At 44.0% G+C, this 26,839-nt stretch overlaps 1 protein-coding gene and 1 non-coding gene across 4 annotated transcripts in view; both read right to left on the bottom strand.

Moving 5' to 3' along the window:
- Window positions 1-13,893: 13,893 nt before the first annotated feature.
- IL22RA2 (interleukin 22 receptor subunit alpha 2) overlaps window positions 13,894-26,839 on the bottom strand; it is a 34,214-nt gene continuing 21,268 nt past the window's right edge. For 2 of the 3 annotated variants that reach the window (XM_029048181.2, XM_029048200.2), the window contains 3 exons: window positions 17,517-17,698; window positions 15,049-15,197; window positions 14,344-14,455 (listed from right to left, as the gene is read on the bottom strand). In XM_029048181.2, the coding sequence (XP_028904014.1) occupies window position 14,455; window positions 15,049-15,197; window positions 17,517-17,698 (332 nt within the window). In that variant the 3' untranslated portion in view covers window positions 14,344-14,454. Of the gene's footprint in view, window positions 14,456-15,048; window positions 15,198-17,516; window positions 17,699-26,839 lie in introns of all 3 variants that reach the window. The other variant, XM_029048190.1, reaches the window with a different exon arrangement.
- LOC114809285 lies at window positions 18,029-18,166 on the bottom strand. Its single transcript, XR_003757072.1, has one exon. It is a non-coding gene; the product is annotated as a small nucleolar RNA SNORA7 (small nucleolar RNA).

Raw genomic sequence — 26,839 nt, 5'->3', positions numbered from 1 at the left:
TTAAGTTTGAGATGAGGGGAGGACTTGGAAGGAAATGTGAGACTGCTGAGAGGGAGAGAGATCAAGACTGGAGATGTGGAATTGGGTATCATATGCAAAGAGGTGATAGTTGAAGCCTTGGGACTGAATGAGTTCTACAAGGGGGTTGATGTAGTTGGAGAATAGAAGAGGACCCATAACTGAATTTGAGGGACACCCACAGTTTGGGGGTGGGAGGCAGAGGAGAAGCCTGTGAAAGAGAATGAGAATGATGAGCCTGAGAGAGAGGAGATAGAGATTGAATTATACCCTCTTTTTGTTTATCACATTTTGTGATATTTTTGTATATCACATTTGATAATAAAAATGAGTTGGCTTTTCTGAAAAATGAATGATGGGAATTAGATAATTATAGCTTCATTTATTGCTCAGATTGCAGAAAATCAGCTAGAAATACAGAAAATAAATGTTCTGGCAGTTGGATGCATTTGTATCTTTGCAATGTCAATTTACAAATATTTGGGACATGTAGTATTTGGGACATATTCATGGGAGGTTTAATTGTCTTCTGTTTCTCCTTTGCAAATGTTACAGTGATTAGCAGACACTTCTTTATTACTCCTTCGACCGTAACTGGAACTTCTACAAAATGTGTAATTACCCTGGCATTAAATGAGAGATGTTCTGTCAATTTTCCCGCTGTCATGAATCCCCAGAATTCTTCATCAGAAGAAAAGGCAATTGTTAGTGAAATACTTTGACTCCTTCTGCTTGTACCAGTTTAGACCAGAAATTGAATTTCAACAGAAAAAAAAAGTCCCCAGCAACTAACGTCTTATTTCCATGCCAAGACCAAATCATTAGCTGCTGGTTTCCTCTTGAGCACACCACAGGACAACCCAGCATACTTTTCACTAAGCACAGCAGATTTCCTCTGTAATGAGAGCTTTGGTGGCTTGTTGGTCACTAGATTGTGAGCTTGTTATGGGCTAAGCAGGGGATCTGAGTCCCGGAGGACAGCTTGGAATGGTCCACTTAATAATAATAATAACTGTGGTATTTGTTAAGTGCTTACTGTGTGCCAGGCACTGTACTAAGCGCTGGGGTAGATACAAGCAAATCAGGTTGGATATAGTCTCTGTTCCACATGGGACTCACAGTCTCATTCCCCATTTTACAGATGAAGGAATTAAGGTACAGAAAAGTGAAGTGACTTGCCCTAGGTCATACAGCAGTGTGTGGAGTGAATCAGCTATGGCAGCTCTGAAGACGGGCCATCCACTCAACCCTGGTCTGATCTGATAAAGGGAGTTCTAATAATAATGATGGTATTGGTTAAGCACTTACTATGTGCAAAGCACTGTTCTAAGATCGGGGGAGGATACAAGGTGATTAGGTTGTCCCATGTGGGGCTCACAGTCTTAATCCCCATTTTACAGATGAGGTAACTGGGGCCCAGAGAAGTGAAGACTTACCCAAAGTCACACAGCTGACAAGCGATGGAGTCGGGATTAGAACCCATGACCTCTGACCCATGACCTCTGACTCCATAGCACATGCTCTTCATTCTGATCCCATCGGTTCACCAGTAAACATTCCGGGTGGGCATTAACTAACCCCACTTCCTACCTAAGTTTGCTAATCCCCTGCCACAACCCAGCCAACCTTCTCACTGAACCTCAGCTTCTTCTGTTTTACCTCGACTTCTTGTCCACATCCTCCCTCTGGAACTCCCTCTCCCTTCGTATCTGACAGGCCACCACTCTGCCCATCTTCAAAGCCCTACTGAAATCACATCTCCTCCAAGAGGTCTTCCCTAACTGATCTCCCATTGCCCTACCCTATTCTCCTTCCCTTCTGTGTTGCCTCGGATCAGTAACCCTCAAGCACTCTGATACTCACCCCACTGTCAGATCCATTGACCTTTTGTTCACATCTTTATAATCTGCCATCTCCCTAACTGCAATTTATCATCATGTCTGTCTGAAGGTTCCTTGTGGACATCCGTCAGGTCTACTGACTCTACTGTATTGTACTCCCCCAAGAGTTTAGCACAGTGCTGGGCATAGAGTAAGTGCTCAGTAACTACCACTGATTTGTCTCAAAGGGTATTTGTTAAGCGCTTACTGTGTGCCAGGCATTGTACTATGTGCTGGGGTAGATACAAGGTAATCAGGTTGGACACAGACCATGTCCCTCATGGGGCTCACAGTCTTAATCCCCATTTTATGGATGAGGGAACTGAGGCCCAGAGAAGTGAAATGACTTGCCCAAGGTCACACAGCAGTCACGTGGTGGAGTCAGAATAGATCTCCGGTCTTTCTGACTCCTAGACCCGTGTTCTATCCACTAGGCCATGCTGCTTCTCTGATTGATTTATTGATACATCTGCTACGGTGATACCATACCCACAATGTAGCTCAACTAGTGGTGAAATAGTGGCAGGCCGATGCCTCCTAATCAGGCCCGAGTCAGGGTTTAAAGTAGATGAGGTTAGCCTGATCAAACTGCTGTTTGCCCACGGTCATGCCCATGGCCTTGCCCACATCCATGCCCACGTCCATGCTGTTTTGAACATTAGCGTCTGGCCTCCCAGCATCCAGAGCTCTCTGTGTCCTGGCAGCCTATAGCCTAGGTGGGAGGCATTCAGCAGATTCCTGTGGGCAGAAGGGCTGAGCTGGAGCTTGTATGCCAGGCAGGCATGCCCAGCCTTGGCCCGGGTGGGCTGCTGCCTGGACTTGGGCCGAGATCCAGAGAACTTCCCCTTTCATGATGTTGCTGCCCCAGATGCCATCTCTGCTTAGTCCTCTTTTCCTTTCCTTCAACTCTCTTCTGCATCTCCCTGACTTGCTCCCTTTATTCATCCCCTACCCAAGCCCCACAGCACTTATGTACATATCTGTAATTTATTTATAGTACTGTCTCCCCCTCTAGACTGTAAGCTCGCTGTGGGCAGGGAATGCGTCTGTTATATTGTTATAACGTACTCTCCCAAGCTCTTAATACAATGCTCTGCACACAGTAAGAGCTCAATAAATAAGATTGACTGCTTGACTGACTCTGCTGGATGGGTCTCGGAGTGGGGGCGAAGTTCTGAGAATGGAGCCCGAGGTCCCCAAAAGCCTGAGGCAGTGACTCCAGGAATCCCAGGGGCGGAGGGGGTCGTCTCATGGAGAAACGGGAGAGGGAGGCAGCCGAGTCAGAGGGGGGAGGTAGAGCGGTGTTGTGGAAGAGGGCTCTCCTGGAAGCAGGAGGACCTGGGTTCAAGCCCGGCCTCTGTCACCAGCCGGCTGTGTGACCTTGGGCAAATCACTTAAGTAGAAATAGTAATAGTAATTATTAAGTGCTTGCTGCGTGCAGAGGACTGTACTAAGAACTGAGAAAGAATATACAGGTGGGAATTAGATATGGTCCCTGTCTCTCAGGGGGCTTGTAATCTATGAAATCTCTCTAGGCTTCAGGTTTTTCCTCTACAAAATGGAGATAAAAATGCCTGCTTTTCTATCTCCCCCTCAGGGTTTTTGTGAGGGAAAAATGAGATAAGTAATGTGGAAACACTTTAGAAATGAAAATGTTATCTGTAAACCGAAACCAAAGTATTGGAGGCCTGAGGCCACGATGAACTCTAGCTCACAGACAAACCAAAGTAGGAAGATAAAATCCATATTGTTCTCTTTCTCCTCCCCCTCCAGGGGATCATAAATGAGAATACTTTCTTGTCAATGCCCAAGAATGGCAAGATTGTGGCCAAATGGAAAGTGTATCGGACTGAGAGTCTTTTTTATGGTATTTGTTAAGTGCTTACTATATTCCAGACACTGTTCTAAGTGCTAGGGTAGATACAAGGTAATCAATTTGGACACAGTCCATGCCCCACATGAGGCTCACAGTCTTAATCTTCATGTTACAGACGAGGTAACTGAGACACAGAGAAGTGAGGTTACTTGCACAATGTCACACAGCAGACAAGTGACAGAGAAGGAATTAGAATCCAGATCTCTGAAACTCCCAGGCCCCTGCTCTATCCACTAGTCCCCACTGCTTCTCAGTCTTTGTAATAATAATAATGGTTATATTATGTGCCTATTATATTTCAAGCACAAATCAGGTCAGGAATAGTCCCTCTCCCATATAAGGCTCAGTCTCTGTCCCACACGGGGCTCACAATCTAAAGAGGACGGAAGGCAGGTTCTGAATCCTCATTTTACAGATGAGGAAATTGAAGCACTGAGAAGTTAAGTGATAAGAGCCAGAGCCAAGGTTAGAACCCAGGTCCTCTGACTTCCAGACCTGTGCTCTTTCTACTAGATCACTCTGTGTCCTCTAATCTCAGGTCTGCCCCTTGCCTGCTCTGTGGCCTTGGACAAGTCACTTAACTTCTCTGTGCAGGAGTTTCTCCCCCCGTAAAATGGGGATTAAATACACGTTCTCCCTCCCCCTTAGACTATGTGTCCTATGTGAGGCAGGGATTTTATTTGACCTGATTGTCTTGCATCTACCTCAATGGTCTCTACACATCATAAGTGCTTAACAAATACCACCATTAGCTCATTGTGGTCAGAGAATTTGTCTACCAACTCTGTTCTGTTGTGCTCTCCCAAGGGCTTAGTACAGTGCTCTGCCCACAGTAAGCATTCAATAAATATGATACAGTGCAGTCCTTCCTCTTTTCTTCTCTGCGCAGGACAAAGCAATACTGCCCTGTGCCTATGTTGTTTGTTTCAAACCACAACAAAGGGGTCCTTCTCCAGCTGCATCCTGTCCGGATGCTGAGTAAGTTGCCCCTCGCACTCCCCTCATCCCCCACCCCACACAGCCCAAAAGCAGCTCATCCCCAAAGGAACTCCTCTGTGAAACTCCTGCACAGGCTGGTGAGGAACTGCGGGTTAAAGTACAAAGGGCCGGTCTGCTAATCCTTTACCAAGAGACCAGATAGGACGTCAGGAGGAGTTTCTGATTGAGATGGAAGCAGGCACATAAACCTTCTCCAGTCTTTGCCTGATTAGGATAGATATATGAGAGCCGGGAACTGGGCTGACCAGATGCTGGACCATATGACGAACACAGAGGATTCTGGTATAGTATAAAAACTGGGCATTTATATGGTACAGCTGGCTATGCATAATCTTCTCCTAATTTATAAGGCTGGAGCATCTGGTCCATCTCTGCCACTCTTTCTGATTTTCCAGTAGCCTTATCCCTGTATTCCCTGGCTGAAAACACGGCCCCATGGGAGAAAGACTGTGGCTGGTGAAATATTGATTGGACCCTCTCTCCTACCGCCCCTCAGGAAGGGGAGAAACTTTACCTGTCCTGGCCCTTCGCCCTTTGAATTAATATTATTATTATTATATTTGTTAAGCATTTCCCATGTAACTAAACACAGGGCTAGATACAAGTTAATGAGGTTTGACATATTCCCTGCCCCACATGAGGCTCACAGTACCTTAGGCAGGTCACTTAACTTCTCTGTGCCTCAGTTATCTTATTTGTACAATGGGGATTAAATGCTCCTCCCTCTGATTTAAACTGAGTCCCTATGGGAAAGGGACTTTGTCCAAAATGACTTTCTTGTATCTACCCCAATGCTCAGTACAGTGCCTAGCATATAGAAAGCGCCTAACAAGTACCATAAATGCCCTCCACCAAAAAAAAAAAAGTGCACTGAATTCCCATTTTATAGATGAGGAAACTGAAGCACAGAGAAGTGAAGTGACTTGCCCAAGGTCACACAGCAGGCAAGTGGCAGAGCTGGTATTAGAACCCAGGTCCTCTGACTCTCAGGCCTGTTATCTTTCTACTGAGCCATGCTGTTTCCATCTTGAATCTTGAGATTGAAAGGTGAATCATCTCTGTTCAGGGCTCCACCCTGTTGCTATCTTGAGGCAGCCCTGCGTTGTGAGTGTTGTTTTTTCTGTTTTTTTGTTCGTCCGTGGGTCAGTCAGTCAGTCATATTTATTGAGAGCTTACTGTTTGCAGAACACTGTACTAAGGACTAGGAAGAACACAATATAAAAGAATTGACAGACATATTCCCCGCCCACAGCGAGCTTGCAGTCTAGAGGAGGAGACAGACATTCATATAAATAAACTACAAATATGTACATAAGTGCTGTGAGGCTGGGAGGGGAGTTGAGAAGGAGCCCCAAGAGAGCCCGAAACTGATGGTGGGTAGACTGCAGAGTTCCAACCAGAGCAGGCCTCAGTTTCCTGTTCTGTGGGCCAGGGCCAGCTCCTTATTCCCAGCATCTGCCCGCTTCCCTTCCCTTAACGGTAGTTGTCCTGATGATGTCTGTCTCCCGGCAAGAGCAACCGACAAGCTGCGGTCTGGAGACTTCAGGACTGAGAACTTGGGCAAAACACCTCCAGTTGTCTGCTGCATGATCTTGGATGAATTCACGTCACTCCTCTGTGCCTCAGTTACTTCAGCTGTAAAATGGAGATTAAAACTGTTAGCTCCGTATGGGACAGGGACTGTGGCCAACCTAATTTGTACCTACTCCGGCACTTAGTACAGTGCCTGAAACATAGTAAGTGCTTAACAAATACCATTCAAACAAAAAAAGGAATGGATTGTAGGGCCTGGGTTTGCAGGTTCCTCCCCTCTCTTCCCTGACAATCAAGTAGGGCCTGGATATAGTGCAGTGCAGTGAGCCTGTAGGCAGAGACAGGGCCAGCACATTGCAAAGGGAACAAGAAAGGTCTTTTTATACGCAGGACTCTTTTTTGGATGAAATGCCTTCAGCAACGTGCCACAGCTAAGCCTTAGCACTATGACCCAGCAGGTGGTGGCCTTGGCAGCTGCTATGATCCAGAAATTTAACAGGATCTCTGCTGTGTCTCACAGAATAGTTTAATTGGCTCTTTTTCTTTTTTTTTGAATGGTACTTGTTAAGCACTTACTATGTTCCAGGCACTGTAATAAGCACTGGGGTAGATACAAGCTAATTATTCATTCAATAGTATTTATTGAGCACTTACTATGTGCAGAGCACTGTACTATGCGATTGAAATGTACAAAGGGGTAATAGACAGAGACAGTCCCTGCCCTCTGACGGGCTTACAGTCTAATCGACGGGCTTATTAGGTTGGACACAGTCCATGCCCGACATGGGACTCACAGTTTTAATCCCTATTTTATAGATAAGGTAACTGAGACCCAGAGGAAGTGAAATGACTTGCCCAAAGTCACACAGCAGATTGCATGGCTCAATGGAAAGAGCACGGGCTTGGGAGTCAGAGGTCATGAGTTCGAATACTGGCTCTGCCACTTGTCAGCTGTGTGACTTTGGGCAAGTCACTTAACTTCTCTGTGCCTCAGTGACCTCATCTGTAAAATGGGGATGAAGACTGTGAGCCTCACGTGGGACAACCCGATGACCCTGTATCTACCCCAGCGCTTAGAACAGTGCTCTGCATACAGTAAGCGCTCAACAAATACCAACATTATTATAAGTGGCAGAGCCCGGGTTTAGAACTCATGAACCTCTGAAGCCCAGGCCTGTGTTCTATCCACTAGACCATGCGGTTTCTCCTTTGGTCACAAACCTTCACCACAAAGACCCAGCTCAAGCAGGCACTCTTCTTCTTGAAGAACTAGGACGAGAACCCAGGTCCCCATTTTCCCAGAGCAGTATGTTCTTTCCACAGGACCAACAGCAGGGCTGAGTTGTGCTAATGATAGAATCAACAGTGAAAAGCAGATGTCAAGTCTAGGTGTCAGAGGACACGAGTTCTAACCCCAGCTCCTCCACTTGTCTGCTGTGGGATCTTGGGCAAGTCACTTAAGTACTCTGAACCTCAATTTCCCATCTGTAAAATGGGGATTCAATACCAGTTCTCCTTCCTGCTTAGACTGTGAGCTCCATGTGGGATGGGACCTGTGCCCAACCTGATTATCTTTTACCTATCTCAGGGCTAAATATGATGCTTGGCACATTGTAAGTGTTTAACAAATATAATTATTCCCAAAACCAGTAAGTAATGTTCTTTATTTCAGTCCATTTCAGCTGGACACTGGAGCTTGATTTATTTTCGGGAATAACCTACCCCAATGCCCCCTCGCAGGATCAGACTACTCTGAGGACATCTGCTCATTGTGGGCAGGAATTGTCACTCTTTATTATTGTATTGTACTTTCCCAATTGCTTAGTATGGTGCTCTGCACACAATAAGCACTTAATAAATATGATTGAATGAATGAATGTGGACATTAGAACTGTGGTCTACTTTTTGCAATTTTCCCAAACGGGAGTGGGAACTACAATAATAAGGCGTGACAATTCCTGCCCACAATGAGCAGATGTCCTCAGAGTAGTCTGACCCTGAAGGGGGTGGTTGGAATAGGTTATTCCCGAAAATAAATCAAGCTCCAGTGTCCAGCTGAACTGGGACTGAAACAGAGAGCATTACTTACTGGTTTTAGAAATAATAATTATGGTATTTGTTAAACAGTTACAATGTACCAAGCATCATACTAAACCCTGGGAGAGGTGAAAGATGATCAGGTTGGGCATTTACAAGTTACAAGATGACATCAGGAATGTCCACCTGCCCCTCTTCTCCTACCTCCTATTGATGTCACCTACCCTCTCTGGACCTCAGTTTCTCCATCTGTAAAATGGGGATAAAATACCTGTTCTCCCTCCATTTTAGACTGGGTGTCCTGAGTGAAAAAGGACCATGGGCAAGTCACTTAACTTCTCTGTGCCTCAGTTACCTCATCTGCAAAATGGAGATTAAGACTGTGAGCCCCATGTGGGACATGGAAAGTGTCCAACCTGATTAATCTATATCTACCCCAGTGCTTAGTACAGTGCCTGACATATAGTAAATGCTTAACAAATACCACAGAAAACAAAACAAAAACTGTGTCTGATCTGATTATCTTGCATCTACCCCACTGCTTAGCAAATGTCTGGCATATAGCAATAAGTATCAGCATTATATTATTATTAAAGTTCTACTTTTAGCAGTTGCGTAACCTAGAGCAAGGGAAGTGTCTTTCAATAGTTTCAGCAAGTAGTCTAATCCGTTTCCTGAGCTGTGTCAAAGAAGGAAAGCTGTTTTCAAAATGGCACTGAACCACACAGAACATGTTGCATAAACAAAAATCTCCTATCAGAATGGGAAACTTTCCAGGCTCTGAATTTAGGAAAACAAACCACGCCTGAGTTTTATTCAGCATCTGCCACATCTCCTGAATCATTTATTTCTTCAGGAGTCAAACTGTCAAAAGATTTGGGGGAAAACACCCAAAAAAAGCAGAGGCCTTGAAATCAGGGCCAGGACTGGTATAGATAACACCTGTCAGCTGTGTGACTGTGGGCAAGTCACTTAACTTCTCTGTGCCTCAGTTACCTCATCTGTAAAATGGGGATTAACTGTGAGTCTCACATGGGACAACCTGATGACCCTGTATCTACCCCAGCGCTTAGAACAGTGCTCTGCACATAGTAAGCGCTTAACAAATACCAACATTATTATTATTATTATTATAACTTTCCGCCTTGCTAATCTACGACTTCAAATGAAAAGCTTCCAGGCAACCTGTGTTGCTTGGGTTTTTCCATTTAAAACACTGATTACGATCTGTCCCTCCTGCTCCCTCCTCCGATTGGTTCTCTCAAGCAGCCTCTGATTGGTGAGAAAATGTGCTTGTTGAGACTCCCAGGACTGAATCAGCTCCAGACTACCAGCCCTGTGTCCTTTCTGTAGCAAAAACAAAAACTCTGGGAAAAAGTGATGGCAGAAACTACCGGAGGTGGAAGGGGAAGCAGTATGGCCGAGATTAGTAGAGTTTGGGTTGGAGGGACAGAGAGGTGTTTTCCTCTCCTTAAAACTTTGGCAGAACCTCAATACCTGTTGAAGTCCAATAGTAAACTGCAAATGAGTGGGAGGGAAAGCACAAAACATTCCCCAGCCCCTGCCCAAAGATTGAAGCTTTTTGGCACAATGGACCAGAGGGTGACGATGAAGCAAATCACAAATTTCTGCCAAAAACCTGGGGCTTTCTTCCTTACTGAGAGCAAAGTTGGGGACGGCGAGCAGTCGGAACCCAGGTTTTCAGCTCCTCGGTTGTCTCTGGGTAGAGTGGAGGTGGGAGTTCTCCCCCGGGGAAGGCCCAAGACAGAATTTTGAAATCCCTGTGAAAAACCCGCACGGGAACCTCTATTCACTCTTCTTCCTCTTCCTGCCCTGGCCCTTTAATCACTAGAAATGCCAAGCCTGAGCATTAGTAGACTTGATAAAGGGAATAATTACTTTGAAAATCCCCATTTAAAAATGACATATTTGGGGGGAATTCGTCATACACGAGGATCGCCGTCCATCAAGTTGGATTAGTTTCAGGATACTGCCAGGATGAACACATCTTCAAGAACTAAATGGCTGGAGTCTCCATTAGGAAATCTGGGGCCTTGGTGGCATGGAATACCGGTTTTGAAATCATACAGCATTTTGCAAACTATGAAGTGGTTTTGCATTATACAGTTGATCGAGAGTTCACTTCTGGGAAAAATTATTTCCAAAACGGAGGATGGTAGTATGCAAACATCAGTAGTAACAGTATTGGAGGCAATAATATATTGCTCTGCCAGCTAAGAGCATTGAACTTGGTCAACACTGACAGATGGAAATAGCTAGTCATTCTTTATTTTTCTGAGTTTCTGTGAGTATCTCATACAAAGGTATTATATTTATTAAAATTCTAGCCCTCTATAAAAACTATTCACCATTCATGTAAAAGGATACTTTGGTCGCATTTCAGGTCCACCTCATAAAAAATGAAAAGAGATGCAGGAGAAATCCTAAAAAAAAATATATATCTGGTCCCCAGGAGACATTGACTTTTAAAACTAATAAAAACTTTGGTATTTGTTAAACACTTACTGGTACTATACACCAAGTATTACGGTAAGTGCTGGTGCTGGAATAATATATGCAGATCGGACTCAGCCTAACACAAGACTCACAGTCTATGGAGGAGGGAGAACAGGTATTTAATCCCCATTTTATCAATGGAAACTAAAGACAGGGAAATTAAGTGAATTGCCCAAAGTTACGCAGCAGGCAAGTGGCAGAGGAGGGATTAGAAGCCAGATCTCCTAACTCGCACTAGACTATCTGCTTCCCTTAGTTCTATGAGATAGGCTCATGTACCAGGGCAAAGCTAATAATAATGTTGGTATTTGTTAATCGCTATGTGCCGAGCACTGTTCTAAGCGCTGGGGGAGACACAGGGGAATCAGGATGTCCCACGTGGGGCTCACAGTCTTAATCCCCAAGCTAACAGGAGCTCATGAGAGCCTGTGAACTTTAGGTGTCCTTTCTCTTGTCCTCTTTAGTCCTGTTGCTCCATGAAGCCAATATACCAGGCACAAGCATATGTGCTCCTCGGCCCTTCTCAACTTTGACCTGGAGCGGGGCATTAATCTTCGAGCAGCTAAGCAAGTATTGGCCTGCTGGAATCTTGCTGGGAGATGCAACTGATCAGGGAGTGTGAGTACACAGACTGATGCCAGGAGGGTTTTTTTTTTTCTTATGGTATTTGTTAAGCGCTTCCTAAGGAGCAAACACTGTCCTAAGCGGTGGGTTAGGTACAAGTTAATTAGGTCAGAGGACACCATCCCTTTCCCACATAGGGCTCAGAATCTAAGTAGGAGGGAGAATAGATATTTAATTCCGATTTTACCGTTGAGGAAGCTGAGGTAGAGAGAAGTTAAGTGACTTGCCCAAGGTCACGCAGCAAGCAGTTGGCAGAGCCGGGATTAGAACCCAGGTCCCTCTGACTCCCAGGCCTGTGCTCTTTCATCTAGGCCACGCTGCTTCTCAGGATTAAAAAAAAAGTTATATTAGACCTCAGAGAACACCTAATGCCCTCATTCCACCAGTCAACACCATGGCAAAAATGTCAATTTTATTTAAAAAAAAAATAACAAAGTCCCAAACACTGTCTTTAATATGAATTTGAGAGAGCAGGAAATGATATTAATACTGAAATTAAATTTAATGTTGTTCTTATCCAGTTTTTCAGCATACAGTGGTAATAAAGACAAGAGTATTCCTAGTCAATGTGTTAAATCTGCCACAAATACATGGTTAGATGCATGCACTTTTTCTTTGTTGTTCTTCTGTTCACATTCACACCTGTGTATGTCACACTGGTTATTGCTGAACTTCTCAATCTAGAAAATTTCTAGCTCGGAGTTCCAAAAACAGTCATTGTCTTACTCAGTACTTATGGCGTGGGTTTTCAGGGATAGTAAAATGAAATCTAGAAAGAGATCTTTTAGACTGTAAGCTCTTCTCTAAACCATAAGCTCATTGTGGACCGGGAATGTGTCTGTTATATTGTTATATTGTACTTTCCCGAGCCCTTAATACAGTGCTCTGAACCAAGTAAGCACCCAATAAATAAAAGAGATCGATAGATTCAATACCGGATAACTTCTATGCCTGCGAGACGTTGGATAGCCATCAAGACTTCTGTTTCCCATTCACTGTTTTTCTACATTTTTTTTACAACAGCACCTTCATTTCTAAGCTCCTTTAGAGGAGGGATCATGTCTGTTTACTGCACTCTTTCAAGAGTTTAGTCCAGTGATTAGTACTCAATAGGTGCTCAATAAATACTATTGATCGTTCAACAGATTGGTTATCACTTTAAAAACAATGGATTTTTCCCTTTTGTCAGTCTGTAAGTCTGTTTTTATTCAAGATATATTTGTTGAAATGGAAGTGAATCCACCACGTTACATTGCCATCTTTACTTCAAGACAACTTTGTCAAGAAGCAGCCTGGTTTAGTGGTTAGAGCATGGTCCTGGGAGTCCGAAGGACCTGGATTGTAATACCAGATCCACCACTTGTATGTCATGTGACCTTGGGCAATTCACCTAACTTCTCTGGGGCCTCAGTTACCTCATCTGTAAAATGGGGATTAAGACTGTGAACCCCATGTGGGACATGGACTGTGTCCAACCTGATTAGCTTGAATCTATCTCAGTGCTTTGTACAGTTACTGGTACATAGTAAGCACTTAAATTCCATAAAAAAGTGGTAACTAAGAGTTTGGGGAATAATTAGCTACTACTAGTGTTCATTAATTTCCACATGTGGATTAATGGAGGGTGAGGAGGAGAAGGAGGAAAGAGCAGTTGTAGGGAGAAGGGGCTTTAAAGCAGCAACCCATGACCCTAAATCTAGGAAGAACTCTTCAGAGGACAGGTTAGCTGTAGCCAATTGTGATATTTTCTTAAGTGCTTACTATGTGCTCAGCACTGTATTGACCTCTGGGGTAAACACAAGCTTAGATGGGGCTTCCATTCTAAGGAGAGACAACAGATATTTAATCCCCATGTCACAGATGAGGAAACTGAGGCAGAGAGGAGTGAAGTTCCTTACCCAAGGTCACACAGCAGATGTGATGAGGTTCTGCCAGGCCTAGTGTGTGGCGAGGGTGTGGTCATTACTGAGAGGCAGCTGGGGTAACTACTGCAGAGAAGTAGTCTCTTCGCTAAGTTCTGGGACATGTAGCCTCATTTTCTGCCTGCCCCAACCAAGACAGTGCTGAGTGACTTCAAGGGCAGCTTCCCCTTAAAGATCCAGACATTTTGGGCATCGGGGTTGGTCCAACAGCTTGCTGCCCTGTCTGGCACAGATTGCTTCGTCCCGGGTGTGGGGCTGTTTTCAGCTGGGAGGACATAGTGTGTCTGTTTTAGTAATAATAATGTTGCTATTTGTTAAGCGCTTACTCTGTGCCAAGCAATTTAACTTGAATCTACCCCAGTGCATAGAACTGAGCTTGACAAATAGGAAGCATGAGCTCGTTGTGGGAAGGGATCTTCTCTCTTAATTGCTATATACTGTACTTTCCCAAGCTCTTAGTACAGTGCTCTGCACACAGTAAGCGCTCAATAAATATGATTGAATTGAATCAATAAATGAATAATAATGTAATATTTGAGCATGTAGATTGCAAGCTTCACTAGGGTTCTCTCCTTCCAATGCTTTTCCCCCAATATATAGTACAGTGCTTGCTCTGCAGGAGGATAGTAAGAGCTCAGTAAATGCTACTGAGCACAGAAAAGCCCTCTTACTTATCTGGAGATGGGGAGAAAGTGTCGGAAACAGCTGGAAGGTGTATTTGTGGCAGATTTAACACATTGACTAGGAAAACTCTTGTCTTTATTACCATTCATAGTTGTTTGCAATGGTAATTTTGCAATCAGTAGCAATTTTCCTTCTATAGAGGGTCACATTTTGCCCTTTCAATGCTGTGTTTTAATACTGATTTGATTAAAAATGAAATGTTGTCATTTATAAGCCAGTTGATCTTCCACTTCATTTGGATCCAATTCATTCTACCAGGCTGCTGCATCCACTGTCTGCAACTGTGTAGCGACATCCAGAAATGTTTGAAGCCACAAAAATACTGATTGCTTGGAACCACTGTGAATGCTGCCTTTCTTCCTTATCTAAAGGGAGGGATGGAAAGGGAAGTTAATGTGGTCATTTTTAAATCATTATTAAGTAACTCAAATGGTTTCCAGCATTGCAAATATAAAAATGCATAATTTCAAAATATCCTGAATTTCTATAGGTTATTTGGTGCAATTCTGGTAACGTGAGGCAGACTGGATGAGGAAGTATGGTGACCCTCCACAGAGCCGAATTTGGTCACAATCTCTGAAGCTGGCCAATGCCACTGACCACTTTAAAAGCCACAGCATTAGGCATTGAGTAAAAATAAGCCATTCTCTTGAGTGTAATGGTAGAAGGAAGCAGCCTGACCTCAGCACGGATCTTGGGAGTCAGAAGGACCTGGGTTCTATTCTCTGCTACTTGTCTGCTGTTTGACCTTGGGGAAGTGATTTCACTTCTCTGTGCCTCAGTTCCCCCATCTGTAAAATGGGATCAAGTATCCATTCATCCTCCCTCTTAGACTGATCTTGTGTCCACCCTAGGGCATGGCACATAGTAACATGTGTTTAAAAAAATTATTATTATTATTATTATCATCATCATTATTATTGGGGCTCTTAGTTAAGGATCTCAGTGCAATTCATACCATTCCACTGGGGCTGAGCATGTCTCCTTGCTTTCCGGGCTACTGTGGTCTAAGAAGGACAGGTGGGTTTTAGCCCTGATACAGAAGCTGGACCATGGCGCCACATCGTCTATGACAAAGACGGTGTCCGTCCCTTCATACACCTTTTTCTTCAGGGGAAAAGGCAACAATCAATCAATCAATCAGTGATATTTATTGAGTTCTCACTGCATGTAGAAAACTGTTTTACACACTTAAAAGAGGACAATATACAGAGAGAGCAGACAGGGACTGCAAGGGGACACTAAAACAGACCTTAGATCCTGTTTCTGTAAGTCATGGCTGTCACTTACTGAAGATGCAAGGCCTCCAGACCCAAGGAACTGTATGTCTGTGAAACAGCTTTCCAAGACCTGTTAGGATTGGAATCACTTTGGCCCTCTTAGCGGAAGCTCTGTGAGCAGGGGAATAGCTGGGACTGTGGGTTGTGCAGGAGAAAAGAAGACTGTGCTCAAGGGAAACACTGAAATGGCAACAGCTGAGATTCAGCCAGAGAGAATGAAAAGGGAATTCCCTGAGTGGGAGAGGGAAAGAAACTGGATAGGAAGGCCCAAGAGATAAAGGAGCACAAAGGGACTGAAGAAGTAGAGGGTGAAGAAAAGAAGAGCAGGAAGTTTGGAGGGCACCTGAACAGGTCCAGGCCCCTGGAAAACAGATGGGAAGCAGCAGCTTGGCCTTGTGGAAGAAGCATGGCCCTGAAAGTCAGAGGACCTAGACTTTAAAACTAGTTCCTCCACCTGCTTGCTGTGTGACCTTGGACAAACCACTTATCTTGGCCTCAGTTTCCTCATCTACAAAATGAGGATTCATTCAATAACTGTTCTTCCTCCTACTTAGACTTTTGGGGGCAAGGGATTGTGTCCAAACCATCCCCAGTGAAAAACAGCGAGGCTTACTGGAAAGAGCACGAGCCTGTGTTCTAATCCCAGCTCCATCGCCTGTCTGCTATGTGACCCTGGGCAAGTCACTTAAAGTCTTGGTGCCTCAGTTACCTCATATGTTAAATGGAAATTAAGACTGTGAGCCACATGTAAGACAGGGACTGTGTCCAACTTGATCATCTTGTATCTACTCCAGCACTTAAAACAGTGTTGGGCACATAGTAAGCACTTAATAAATACCATTAAAACACGCACACACACACAAACCTCCCCCTGCATAGCGCCCCTCCCTCCCACCGATTATCTTGTATCTACCCCAGCCCTTAGTATATTGCTTGACACATAGTAACAATAATAATAAAAATGATAATTTTGGTATTTGATAAGTGCTTACTATGTGCCAGACACTATTCTAAGCACTAGGGTGGATACAAGCACATTGGGTTGGACACATTCCCTTGTCCCACGTGGGGCTCACAGTCTTAATCCCCATTTTACAGGCGAGGTAACTGAGGCCCAGAGAAGTGAAGTGAGTTGCCCAAAGTCACACAGCAGACAAGTGGTGGAGCCAGGATTAGAGCTCAAGTCCTTCAGAGTCCCAGGACCGTGTTCTAACCACTAGGAAATGCTGCTTCTTATTGGACACAGTTTGGACACATCCCTTGCCCCACATGGGGCTTCCAGTCTAAGGAGGAGGAAGAATGGGTCACAATCATGCTATTATTATTAGAGAAACAAGTCTGGAAAATCGGTGTTTGGGAACCCCATGAGGCCTGGAGAAACCAACAGTAGGAAGGCCCAGAGCAATCAAGAGAAAGGATCCAAATGGAGAGGAAGAACTAACGGGGAAACAAGCAAACAAACCAAAACCAGAAGGAAAAGCCAGCAGGCAGGAAGTGAGAAGGCAAGAAAGGTAGGATGTTAGATTCTTCATGGATACTTCATGATTTCAGCTGATATGAAGCAGGCATTAAAACTAGCACAAAACCTCCTGAAAAATGTGTCTTTTTCAGGAAAATTCCCAGTTTGAGAATTCCTTGAGTGTCTTATTTTGGGTGGTTAGAAATAAATGACTCACAGAAATTAACAAAACAAAACTCCTATTGGGAGTGGGCTGAGGGAAACCGAGGAAGTGCTTATCTCTGATTCAGAGGATATGGGTGAAGGGAATGACCTTACTTATAAGGGACTGCATGGCCTAGTGAGGAGCAGTGTGGCCTAGTGGAATGTTGTATGGTCATGGGAGTTGGAAGAATTGGGTTCTAATCCCAGCTCTGCCACACACTCGCTGTGTGACCCTTAGCAAGTCACTTCTCTGTGCCTCAAGTTTCTCAACTGTAAAATGAGGGTTCCATACCTATTCTCCCTCCTACTGAGACTGTGAACCCCATGTAGGTCAGGGCCTGTGTCCAACCTGATTATCTTTTATCTACCCCAGCACTTAGAACAGTCCTGGGCACCAAATACCATAATTTTTATTGTAAGAGGGGTTGGGTAAATGGGAACAGGACTAAAAAATTCAACATTTTTTTGTCAGTCTGTAATTACCTTTTCCAATGTGTGATGAATCGCAGATGTTTGATAGACTTGGAATGACAGGCTATGGTAGTTGCTCATTGGTATGTTGCTTCCATTTTTACTTTTATAAGGTGAATTTGGAGCCTGGAATGTCACCGATATGAGCCCATTGCTGCGAGACACTCTGATATGGGATGGAGGACCGACTTTTGCTAGCATTAGAAAGGAGAAAGTTGACAAGGAATCACTCAGTCAATCAACGGTATTTGTTGCGAGCCTACTGGGTGAAGGTCACGGTATTCAGTGCTTGGGAGAGTTTGTTGTTGTCTTATGCTGTCGAGTCATGTCCGACCCATAGCGACACCATAGACACGTCTCTCCCAGAACGCCCCATTTCCATCTGCAATCATTCTGGTAGCATATCCATAGTTTTCTTGGTAAAAATATGGAAGTGGTTTACTATTGCCTCCTTCTGCGCAGTAAACGAGACTCTGCCCTCCACTGTCTCCCATGCCACTGCTGCCCAGCACAGGGGATTTTTGACTTCTAACAGATTGCCTTCCATTCAGTAGCCACTGCCCAAGCTAGGAATGGAATGGATATGTCTCTGCTTGACTCTCCCTCCTGTAGCCAAGACTGGTAGAGTACTGGAAACTCCCCAGATATGACACTGAGAAGGGGATTGGGAGAGTACAAGAGAGTTAACATCCTTGAAGAGCTTGTCATCTAATAGGAGAGACAGATATTATAAAGATGATAGGTAGCGAGACAATATAGAGTGTAAAGATATAAATGATACCTGGGAAGTACCTAGGAAGTGAGTCTTCTTCAGTACAGAGGTTTGCATAAGTGCTGATGTGACAGTAGCGGGTGGGGAAATGAAAGATTAATCAGGGGAACTTCTTGAAGGCTATGCAATTTTAGAAGAGCTTTAAAATGACAAATCAAGTACTAAGCTGTGGTCATTCATTATCTAATTCTCAAGAGACAGAAAAGCAATAAACGATGTCTTCAAAAGAGAGTCTGCTTATAAATTTCAGGGGTTGACCTGCTTTTTGGTTCAACTTGACCCTTGGGTTGAAATGGCTCCTAATCGTTTGGGATTTTCTTATGTGTGTGTGTGTGTGTCTGTGATTGTTTCAGAATTCTTCTTTAGCTACTGTTGAAAATTATTTGCCTCCAGGCCTGTTAAACACCTTTGCAGATTTTCTCAATTGGGAAATTCCAAGGGAGTTTCTTATTTCACATTCCACAGCTCACAAAGCTCATTCTCAATAGGGTCATGTCCTTAGGAAGAGGGGATGAGGACTTATTTCATACAAAACCAAAGAATCATGATAGTAATTGTAGTATTTGTTGTTTACCATGGATACAATACCAGAACGATTGCAGATGGAGAGGGGGGCCTTCTGGAAGAGATGTGTTCATGGTGTTGCTATGGGTCGGAAATGACTCGACTGCATCAGACAAGATAATGTGCCAGGAACTGAGCTAAGTTCTGGGATAGGAACAATACCATCAGATCAGACACAGTCTCTATCCAACAGGGGGCTCAAATATCAAAAGTTATTTCATTTTTCTCATTGAATTTCAAATCTCAGGATAAAGCTCCCAGCAGGTGCCACAGCTGAGGCAGATTCCCTGACTGGACCGGTTGGAGGGCTGGGGTGTAGCGGCCACGTCAGCCTGGTTCTATCTCATCACCATAAAGGGAGCAGCCGAAAGGAGCACGGACCTAGCAGTCAGAAAGTCATGGGTTCTAATCCCGGCTCCATCACTTGTCTGCTGTGTGACCTTGGGCAAGTCACTTCACTTCTCTGGGGCCTCAGTTACCTCATCTGGGAAATGGGGATTGAGACTGTGAGCTCCTTGTGGGACAGAGACTATGTCTAACCCGATTTGCTTGTATCTATCCCAGCACTTAGTACAGTCTGGTGCATAGTAAGCACTTAACAAATACCACAGTTATTATTATCATTAAGACCAAGTTTAAAAGCAATTCTCTGCAGGGAGGAGGGACCCAGGGAGTAGGACAGTTCTGAGGCTCCTCCTCCCTCCCCTACTTTCCAAAGACACCAGACCTTACAGATCATTGATGTGAAAAAAAAATACAGTGCCTCTTTCATCTCTTCCCAAACTTCTCTCTGCCTTAAACAATTAACAAGCAGTTCACCTACCAAATGGTTATGGGAAAACAGAGTTTCCTTAGACTCTCTCCTCTGACCTTCTCCAGAACTGACAAAAATAAAATTTAAAACATGGTTCCTGCATTTTTTGGGTGAGGTGCTTTAAATATCCACTGTAGAAAGGCAAATGCCGTCATATAAAGGTAAGATGGCTTAAATTGTCATCTTTTTTCATATCCCCATGAAGGAAATCAGAACACCTCAGAGGAAATCAGTGGAGCAAAGAAGGAAAGTATGGAGGTGAATAGAAAGTCACAGACAATTAACTATCACATGATTCAAGTCAGCTTTTTTAAAGTGATGTTTGTTAAGCTTTTACCATATGCCAGGCACTGTTACTAAGCTCTGGGATAACTATAGGATAGTCAGGTTGCACGCAGTCCCCGTCCCATAAAAGGCTCACAGTCTTAATCCCCATTTTACAAATGAGGGCACTGAGGCACAGAGGAAATAAGTGACTTGCCCAAGGTCACCCAGCAGGCCAATAGATGAGCTGGGGATTAGAATTCCCAGGCCCATTATCTATCCACTAGGCCACACTGCTTATTTTTATCTCTGAAAACCAAGTTTCTGATATTCTGTTATATGCCAAAGGAAATTTACAGGAAATGTGTTTCCTCTGTCACAATAATCAAATGTTAACCTGCTTCCTCAACTGTATAGGCGACGCAGCATTGTCTGCTGTCTATTGTTAATTAAGGGCAATCAGGAATACGTAAATTCAGAGTGGGAGTTGTGGAGTTTGGGGATTATAGCTCATAAACTCCAGGCTAGCCAGGCAAGATCCAGCCTGGCTGAAATTCTGGGAGTGAAAATTTCAAACTTAGTTTATCACACTTATTCTAGTAACTGGTGAACGACTCCTGAATTTGCACCCAGCTGACAGCTTTATTTTCACTTCCGGTCTTCAGATAATTCATGTAGCACTCTACAAAGGAAAGGAGTTTCAGGCAGGGCTATGCCCAGCTCCTGCAAGACAGATATTTTGGGATTCTATTTTTGCACTGAGGATCCTGCTTGCTTAATTACTTATGTAGTCTGAGGGAGAATCAACCACCATCTCTGGTCTGGCTGTGGATGAAGACTGAGTAATGCTATCATAGACTCCACGTTTTGGTAGAAAACAGATGATATGAAGCCTGGTGGCCCTCCAGGTAGCATTGCTGACGTCTGTCCCGAGTTGATTCATTTATGCTCTGGGGTCAGAGCGTTAGCTGGCAATCCGTAAACTAACCTCCATTATACTGCTTGCTCACTTAGCCCCGTCAGCCATGTCTGCTGACAGTAATCATTGCGGAATCCTTTCTCTCACCAAGAGGCTTACTTCAGTCCCCAGGATTGATAGAAATAGGATATAGGATAATATAAGCAGAAGTAATTACCAGCAAAGAGTGCTTTTTTTTTTTTTCCTGACAAAAAATCCACCAGAACCGCTGACTTCCAGGTCCACGCTTGTCTAGCAGAAGGAGAGGGCAACCAAAAACTCAAGTTCTAGGCTAGCCTTATCTTGGCAAGCCCCTGGAACCACTGAAACCAGAATCTGGCTCAGAGTTCTGCTCCCATTACAAACAGGATACCTCCAACCTTCTCTGCTTGCCAGTCCCTAGGGTAAATTCTTCACCATAAGACTTGGGGCAGGTCCAGACAAACCTGGATTTTTTTTAATGTTATTTCTTCAGTACTTACTAATGCTGAGGTAGACACAAGGTAATTAGGTTGGTCACAGTCCATGCCCCAAATTGGGCTTGCAGTCTTAATCCCCAATTTACAGATGAAGTAACTGAGGCACAGAAAAGCTAAATGACTTGCCCAAGGTCACACAGAAGACAAGTAACGAGTCAGGATTAGAATCCAGGTCCTTTGACTCCCAGAACAACCTGGATTATGAGAAGCAGTATGGCCTAGGGATAGAGACTAGGCTATGGAGTCAGAAGGGCTCCACCACATGTCTGCTCTGTGTCCTTTGGCAAGTCACTTCACTTCTCTGTGCCTCAGTTCCCTAATCTGTAAAATGGGGATTAAGATTGTGAGCCCAAGTGAGGCAGAGACTGTGTCCAACCCAATTAGCTTGTATTTAACCTAGTACGTAGGACAGCATCTGGCACATAGAAAGTGCTTAACAAATACCATAATTATAATTATTAGCCCAGACCTGTGCTCTACACACTAGGCCAAGCTGCTTTTTGGATGTGTGTTTGCTTACCTGACTGCCAAAGTGTGTGGGGTAACTAACGGTCCCAACCTAGCCCGCTGGTAAACATTGTGGTTCCATTTGTACCCCAGTCTAAGGGGGAGGGAGAATACGTATTAAATGCCCATTTTACAGATGACAAAACTCAGGCACAGAGATGTTAACTGACTTACTTTTCCAAGGTTACCCAGAAGCGTAGTGGCGAGTCCAAAATTAGAACCTCAGTCTCTTGACTCCCAGGCCTTGCCACTAGGTCTTTCCGCTAGGCCATGGTGCTTATCTAACAGAGAGGATTTCAAAATACTGTGAATGCTTCACAGGTTTCTGTTAATTTTTCATTATCAACCCAGTATTTAAAAGGTGTGGCCACCAAAGTGTGGCAACTGAATATGAGAGATAACAAAATTTTCTTTGAGAATTAGTGCTGCAGAGTTGATACTTCACTCTGCTGACCCGATCATTTCTCTACAAAACCATTCAGTCCATGTTTCCCCGCTCATATACATGCACTGAACACAAAGTTCTCTGTGCTCCCTAGACCTGCTGTTGGTTTAGTGGAGTGAGTGCTGCTCTGGGAATCTGGAGAACTGTGTTCTAGCTCTAGTTCTGCCTGCGGCTGTGTAATGGGGGTGAATATCAATCAATCGATCAACCGTACTTATTGAGCGCTTACTGTGTGCAGAGCACTGTAGAAAACCTTGGGAGAGTACAATATAACAGAGTTGATAGACACGTTCCCTGCCCACAACAAACTTACAGTCTAGAGGGGAAGACAGATGCTAATATAAATAATTTACAGATATGTACACTGTGGGACTGAGGGAGGGGTGAACGAAAGGCATACATCTAAGTGCAAGGGTAAAGCAGAAGGGAGAGTGAGAGCCCCATGCGGGACAGGGACCGTGTCCAACCTGATTAACTTGTATCTATCCCACTGCTTAGGACAGTGCTTGGCACATAGTAAGAGCTTAACAATACCATAATAATAATAACTATATTATTATTAGTAGTATTATGAGGAAATGAGGGCTTAGGGAAGACCTCTTGGAGGAGACGTACTTTTAATAAATTTTTGATGTGGGGAAAGTGATCGTCTGTCAGATATGAAGAAGGGGGGTGTTCCAGGACAGAGACAAGATGTGGGAGAGAGGTAGGCAGAGAGATAGGTGAGATGAAGGTACAGAGAGCAGGCTGGCATTAGAGGAACAAAGTGGAAGAGCAGAGAGGTAAGGTAGAAATGGGTAAGGTGATCGAGTGCTTTAAAGCCTATGGAAAGGAGTTTCTTTTTAATGTGGAAGTGGATGGGCAAGACGTGGAGGTTCTTGAGGAGCGGGGAAACATGGACTGAATGGTTTTGTAGAGAAATGATCGGGTCAGCAGAGTGAAGTATGGACTGGAGTGGGGAGAGCCAGGAGGAAGAGAGGCCAGCAAGGAGACTGAGGCAGTAATCAATTTGAGATAGAATAAGTGCTTGTATTAACATAGTAACTATTTCTTTGGAGAGGAAAGGGCTGATTTTAGTGATGTGTAAAGGTTGAAGCGACAGGATTTAGTGACAGATTCAGTATGTGAGTTCATTCATTCATTCATTCAATAGTATTTATTGAGTGCTTAATGTGCAGAGCACTGTACTAAGTGCTTGGAATGTACAAATTGGTAACAGATAGAGACAGTCCCTGCCCTTTGACGGGCTTACAGTCTAATCGGGGGAGACAGACAGACAAGAACAATAGCAATAAATAGAATCAAGGGGATGAACATCTCACTAAAGCAATAGCAAACAAATTGAATCAAGGCGATGTGTATTTCATTAACAAAATAAATAGGGTAATGACAAAATAAATAGGGTAATGACAAAATAAATAGGGTAATGGTAATAGTTGTATGAGAGAGATGAGTCGAGCATAACACCAAGGTTACAGGCTTATGAGACAACCAGGGCAGTGATGTGATGGGAAAGTTGGGGGAGGACAGGGTTTGGGTGGAAAGATAAGGAGTTCTGTTTTGGAAATGTTAAGTTTGAGGTGTTGGTGGGACATCTAAGTAGCGATGTTCTGAAAGCAGGAGGAAATGCGAGTTTGCAGAGAAGGAGAAAGATCAGGTCTGGAGATGTAGATATGGGAATCATCCACTTATAGAGTTGGTAGTGGAAGCTATAGGAGCAAATGAGTTTTCCAAGGGAGTGGCCAGAACTGAGCCATGATGGACTCCTACCTTTTGGCGGCGGAAGGCAGAAGAGGAGCCTGCAAAAGGGACTGAGAAGCAGCGGCCAGAGAGATAGGAGGAGAACTAGGAGAGGTCAGTTTCAGTGAAGTGAAGGTGGGATAATGTTTCCCGGAGGAGGGGGTGGTCCACAGTGTCAAAGGCAGATGAGAGGTCGAGGAGGCTTAGTATAACACATATATTTCACAACCTACTGCACTCCATCCCGCCTACTTCCCACCTTGCTCTAACCCTGATTTCCTCGTCCACGTAGACGTCACCACTGTTCCGTCTGCCTCACGAGCCTTTAACCCTGGCATTAGCAAGTACTATAAAAATAATCATAATAATAATTTAAAAAATGATCCTTGACTCATCTCTCCCCTTAAATCTGCATATTCAGTTTGCCACCAAATCCTGTCAGTTCTACCTTCACACCTCTCTAAAATCTGCACCTTCCTCTCCATCTGAACTATTACTCCGCTGAGACAAGCACTCATTTCCCATCTTGACTCCTGCATCAGCCTCCTTGTTGACCTCTCTGCCACATGTCTCTCCCCTCTCCAGTCCATATTTCACTCCGCTGTCTGAGTTATTTTTCTAAAAAAAAATGTTCAGTCCATATTATCCTCATTCCTCAAAAACCTCCAGTGGTTGCGATTCACCTCCAGTTCAAACAGAAACTCCTTGCTGGCTTTAAGGCATTCAATCAGCTCTCCCCTTCCTACTTTACCTCGCTGATCTCCTACTACAATCCAGTCTGCACACTTTGCTCCTGGAACACCAGCCTACTCACTGTACTTAATTCTCATCTGTCAATCAATCAATCATAATTTACTATGTGCAGAGCATTCTAGTAAGTGGTTGGGGAAAATGCTTAATATCCCACCACCAACCACTTCCTCACAACCTCCCTCTAACCTGGAAGCCCCTCCTTCATATTTGACAGATCACCACTTTCCCCACCTCTAATGCACTATTAAAAAATTTACATCCCTTCCAAGGGGGCTTTCCTAACTAAGACTTCCTTTCTCCTTCCCCCGTGTCACCTGTTCAATAATATCTGTATCTCTTAAGAATGTGGTATTCACCAAAACTTCAGCTCCACAGTATTTATGAACATAACCTTAAAGTATAGAGAAGCAGCGTGGTTCAGTAGAAAGAGCACGGGCTTGGGAGTCAGAGGTCATGGGTTCTAATCCAGGCTCCACCGCTTGTCAGCTGTGTAACTTTGGGCAAGACACTTAACTTCTCTGTGCCTCAGTTACCTCATCTGTAAAATGGGGATTAAGACCGTGAGCCCCACGTGGGACAACCTGATCACCTTGTATCTCCCCCTGGCGCTTAGAACAGTGCTTTGTATAGTAAGCACTTAACAAATACAACATTATTATTATTATTATTATTCCATTTGCACCATCTTTAATTTATTTTACTACCCATCTTCCTTCAAGTCAGTAAGGTCCACTTTAGTATTAAAACAAAATGCAACTCTTTTGCACTGTACTTTCCCAAAAGCTCAGTACAGTGCATCATACACAGTAAACACTCAATGAATATCACCGATTGAATGATCCACAGTGTGAGCGTTCAAGTTTTCAGTCCTGAAATCTCAGACGGAGGCTCGTCATTATTCCTGTAAGGAGATTCCATCATCACCAATCTGTGCTCTCTACAACTACTGAAGTTCTAGTTAGAATTGCAGCAAAAGCTTCTCAGCCAGTTCTCTTCATATTACGGATCGATTGACCCAAATAGTTATTTTTTAGTTTGTTTTTCAGATTTCAGTTTGATCCTCACCCTGCCAGTCAGTTCATTTACATATTCTTATCAAATTGGTGGTGTAAATGATAGAGCTACATTTTAGCCCTCATAATTCTAGATTTGAATATCATAAATATAAACTTTCAGAGCAGCTGTTACAGGTGAAAACTTTATATTATTATTATAATTGTTATTATATTTGTTAAACGCTTACTATGGGTCAAGCAATGCTTTAAGTGCTGGGGTAGATAGAAATTAATGAGGTTAGACACAGTACCTATCCCACATGGAGCTCACAGTCTAGGTAGGAGGGAGAAAAGACACTGAATCCCCATTTAAAGGATGAAGAAAGTGAGGCATAGAGAAGTTAAGTGACTTGCCCAAAGCCATATAGCAGGCAACTGGTGGACCTGGGATTAGGATCAGGTCCCTTGACTCACAGGCCTGTGCTATTGAGAAAACAGTTCCAGGCACTGCAAACGTTGTCATGTCTTAAGCCGTCGAGTCATTTCCGACCCATAGCGACACCGTGGAGACATCTCTCGCAGAACGCCCCGCTCTCCATCTGCATTGATTCTGGTAGTGTATCCATTGAGTTTTCTTGGTAAAAATACAGAAGTGGTTTACCATTGCCTCCTTCCGTGCAGTCAACTTGATTCTCCGCCCTTGACTCTCTCCCATGCTGCTGCTGCCCAGCTTGGGTGAGTTTTGACTTGTAGCAGATTGCCTTCCACTTGCTAGCCAGGGGCCAACTGTAAACACTAAGCATGGTAACACAACAAGAGACAACCCTTTTTTGTGCACACGGTGGCCAGATTGGGATCCCCTTATTAATAATAATAATAATGTTAGTATTTGTTAAGCGCTTACTATGGGCCGAGCCCTGTTCTAAACGCTGGGGTAGACAGAGGGGAATCAGGTTGTCCCATGTGGGGCTCACAGTCTTAATCCCCATTTTACAGATGAGGTCACTGAGGCACCAAGAGGTTAAGTGACTTGCCCACAGTCAC

Source organism: Ornithorhynchus anatinus, chromosome 2 (genome assembly GCF_004115215.2).
Source record: "Ornithorhynchus anatinus isolate Pmale09 chromosome 2, mOrnAna1.pri.v4, whole genome shotgun sequence".
Classification (NCBI taxonomy): Eukaryota; Metazoa; Chordata; class Mammalia; order Monotremata; family Ornithorhynchidae; genus Ornithorhynchus; species Ornithorhynchus anatinus.
This window is presented reverse-complemented; position numbering and strand designations above follow the sequence as displayed.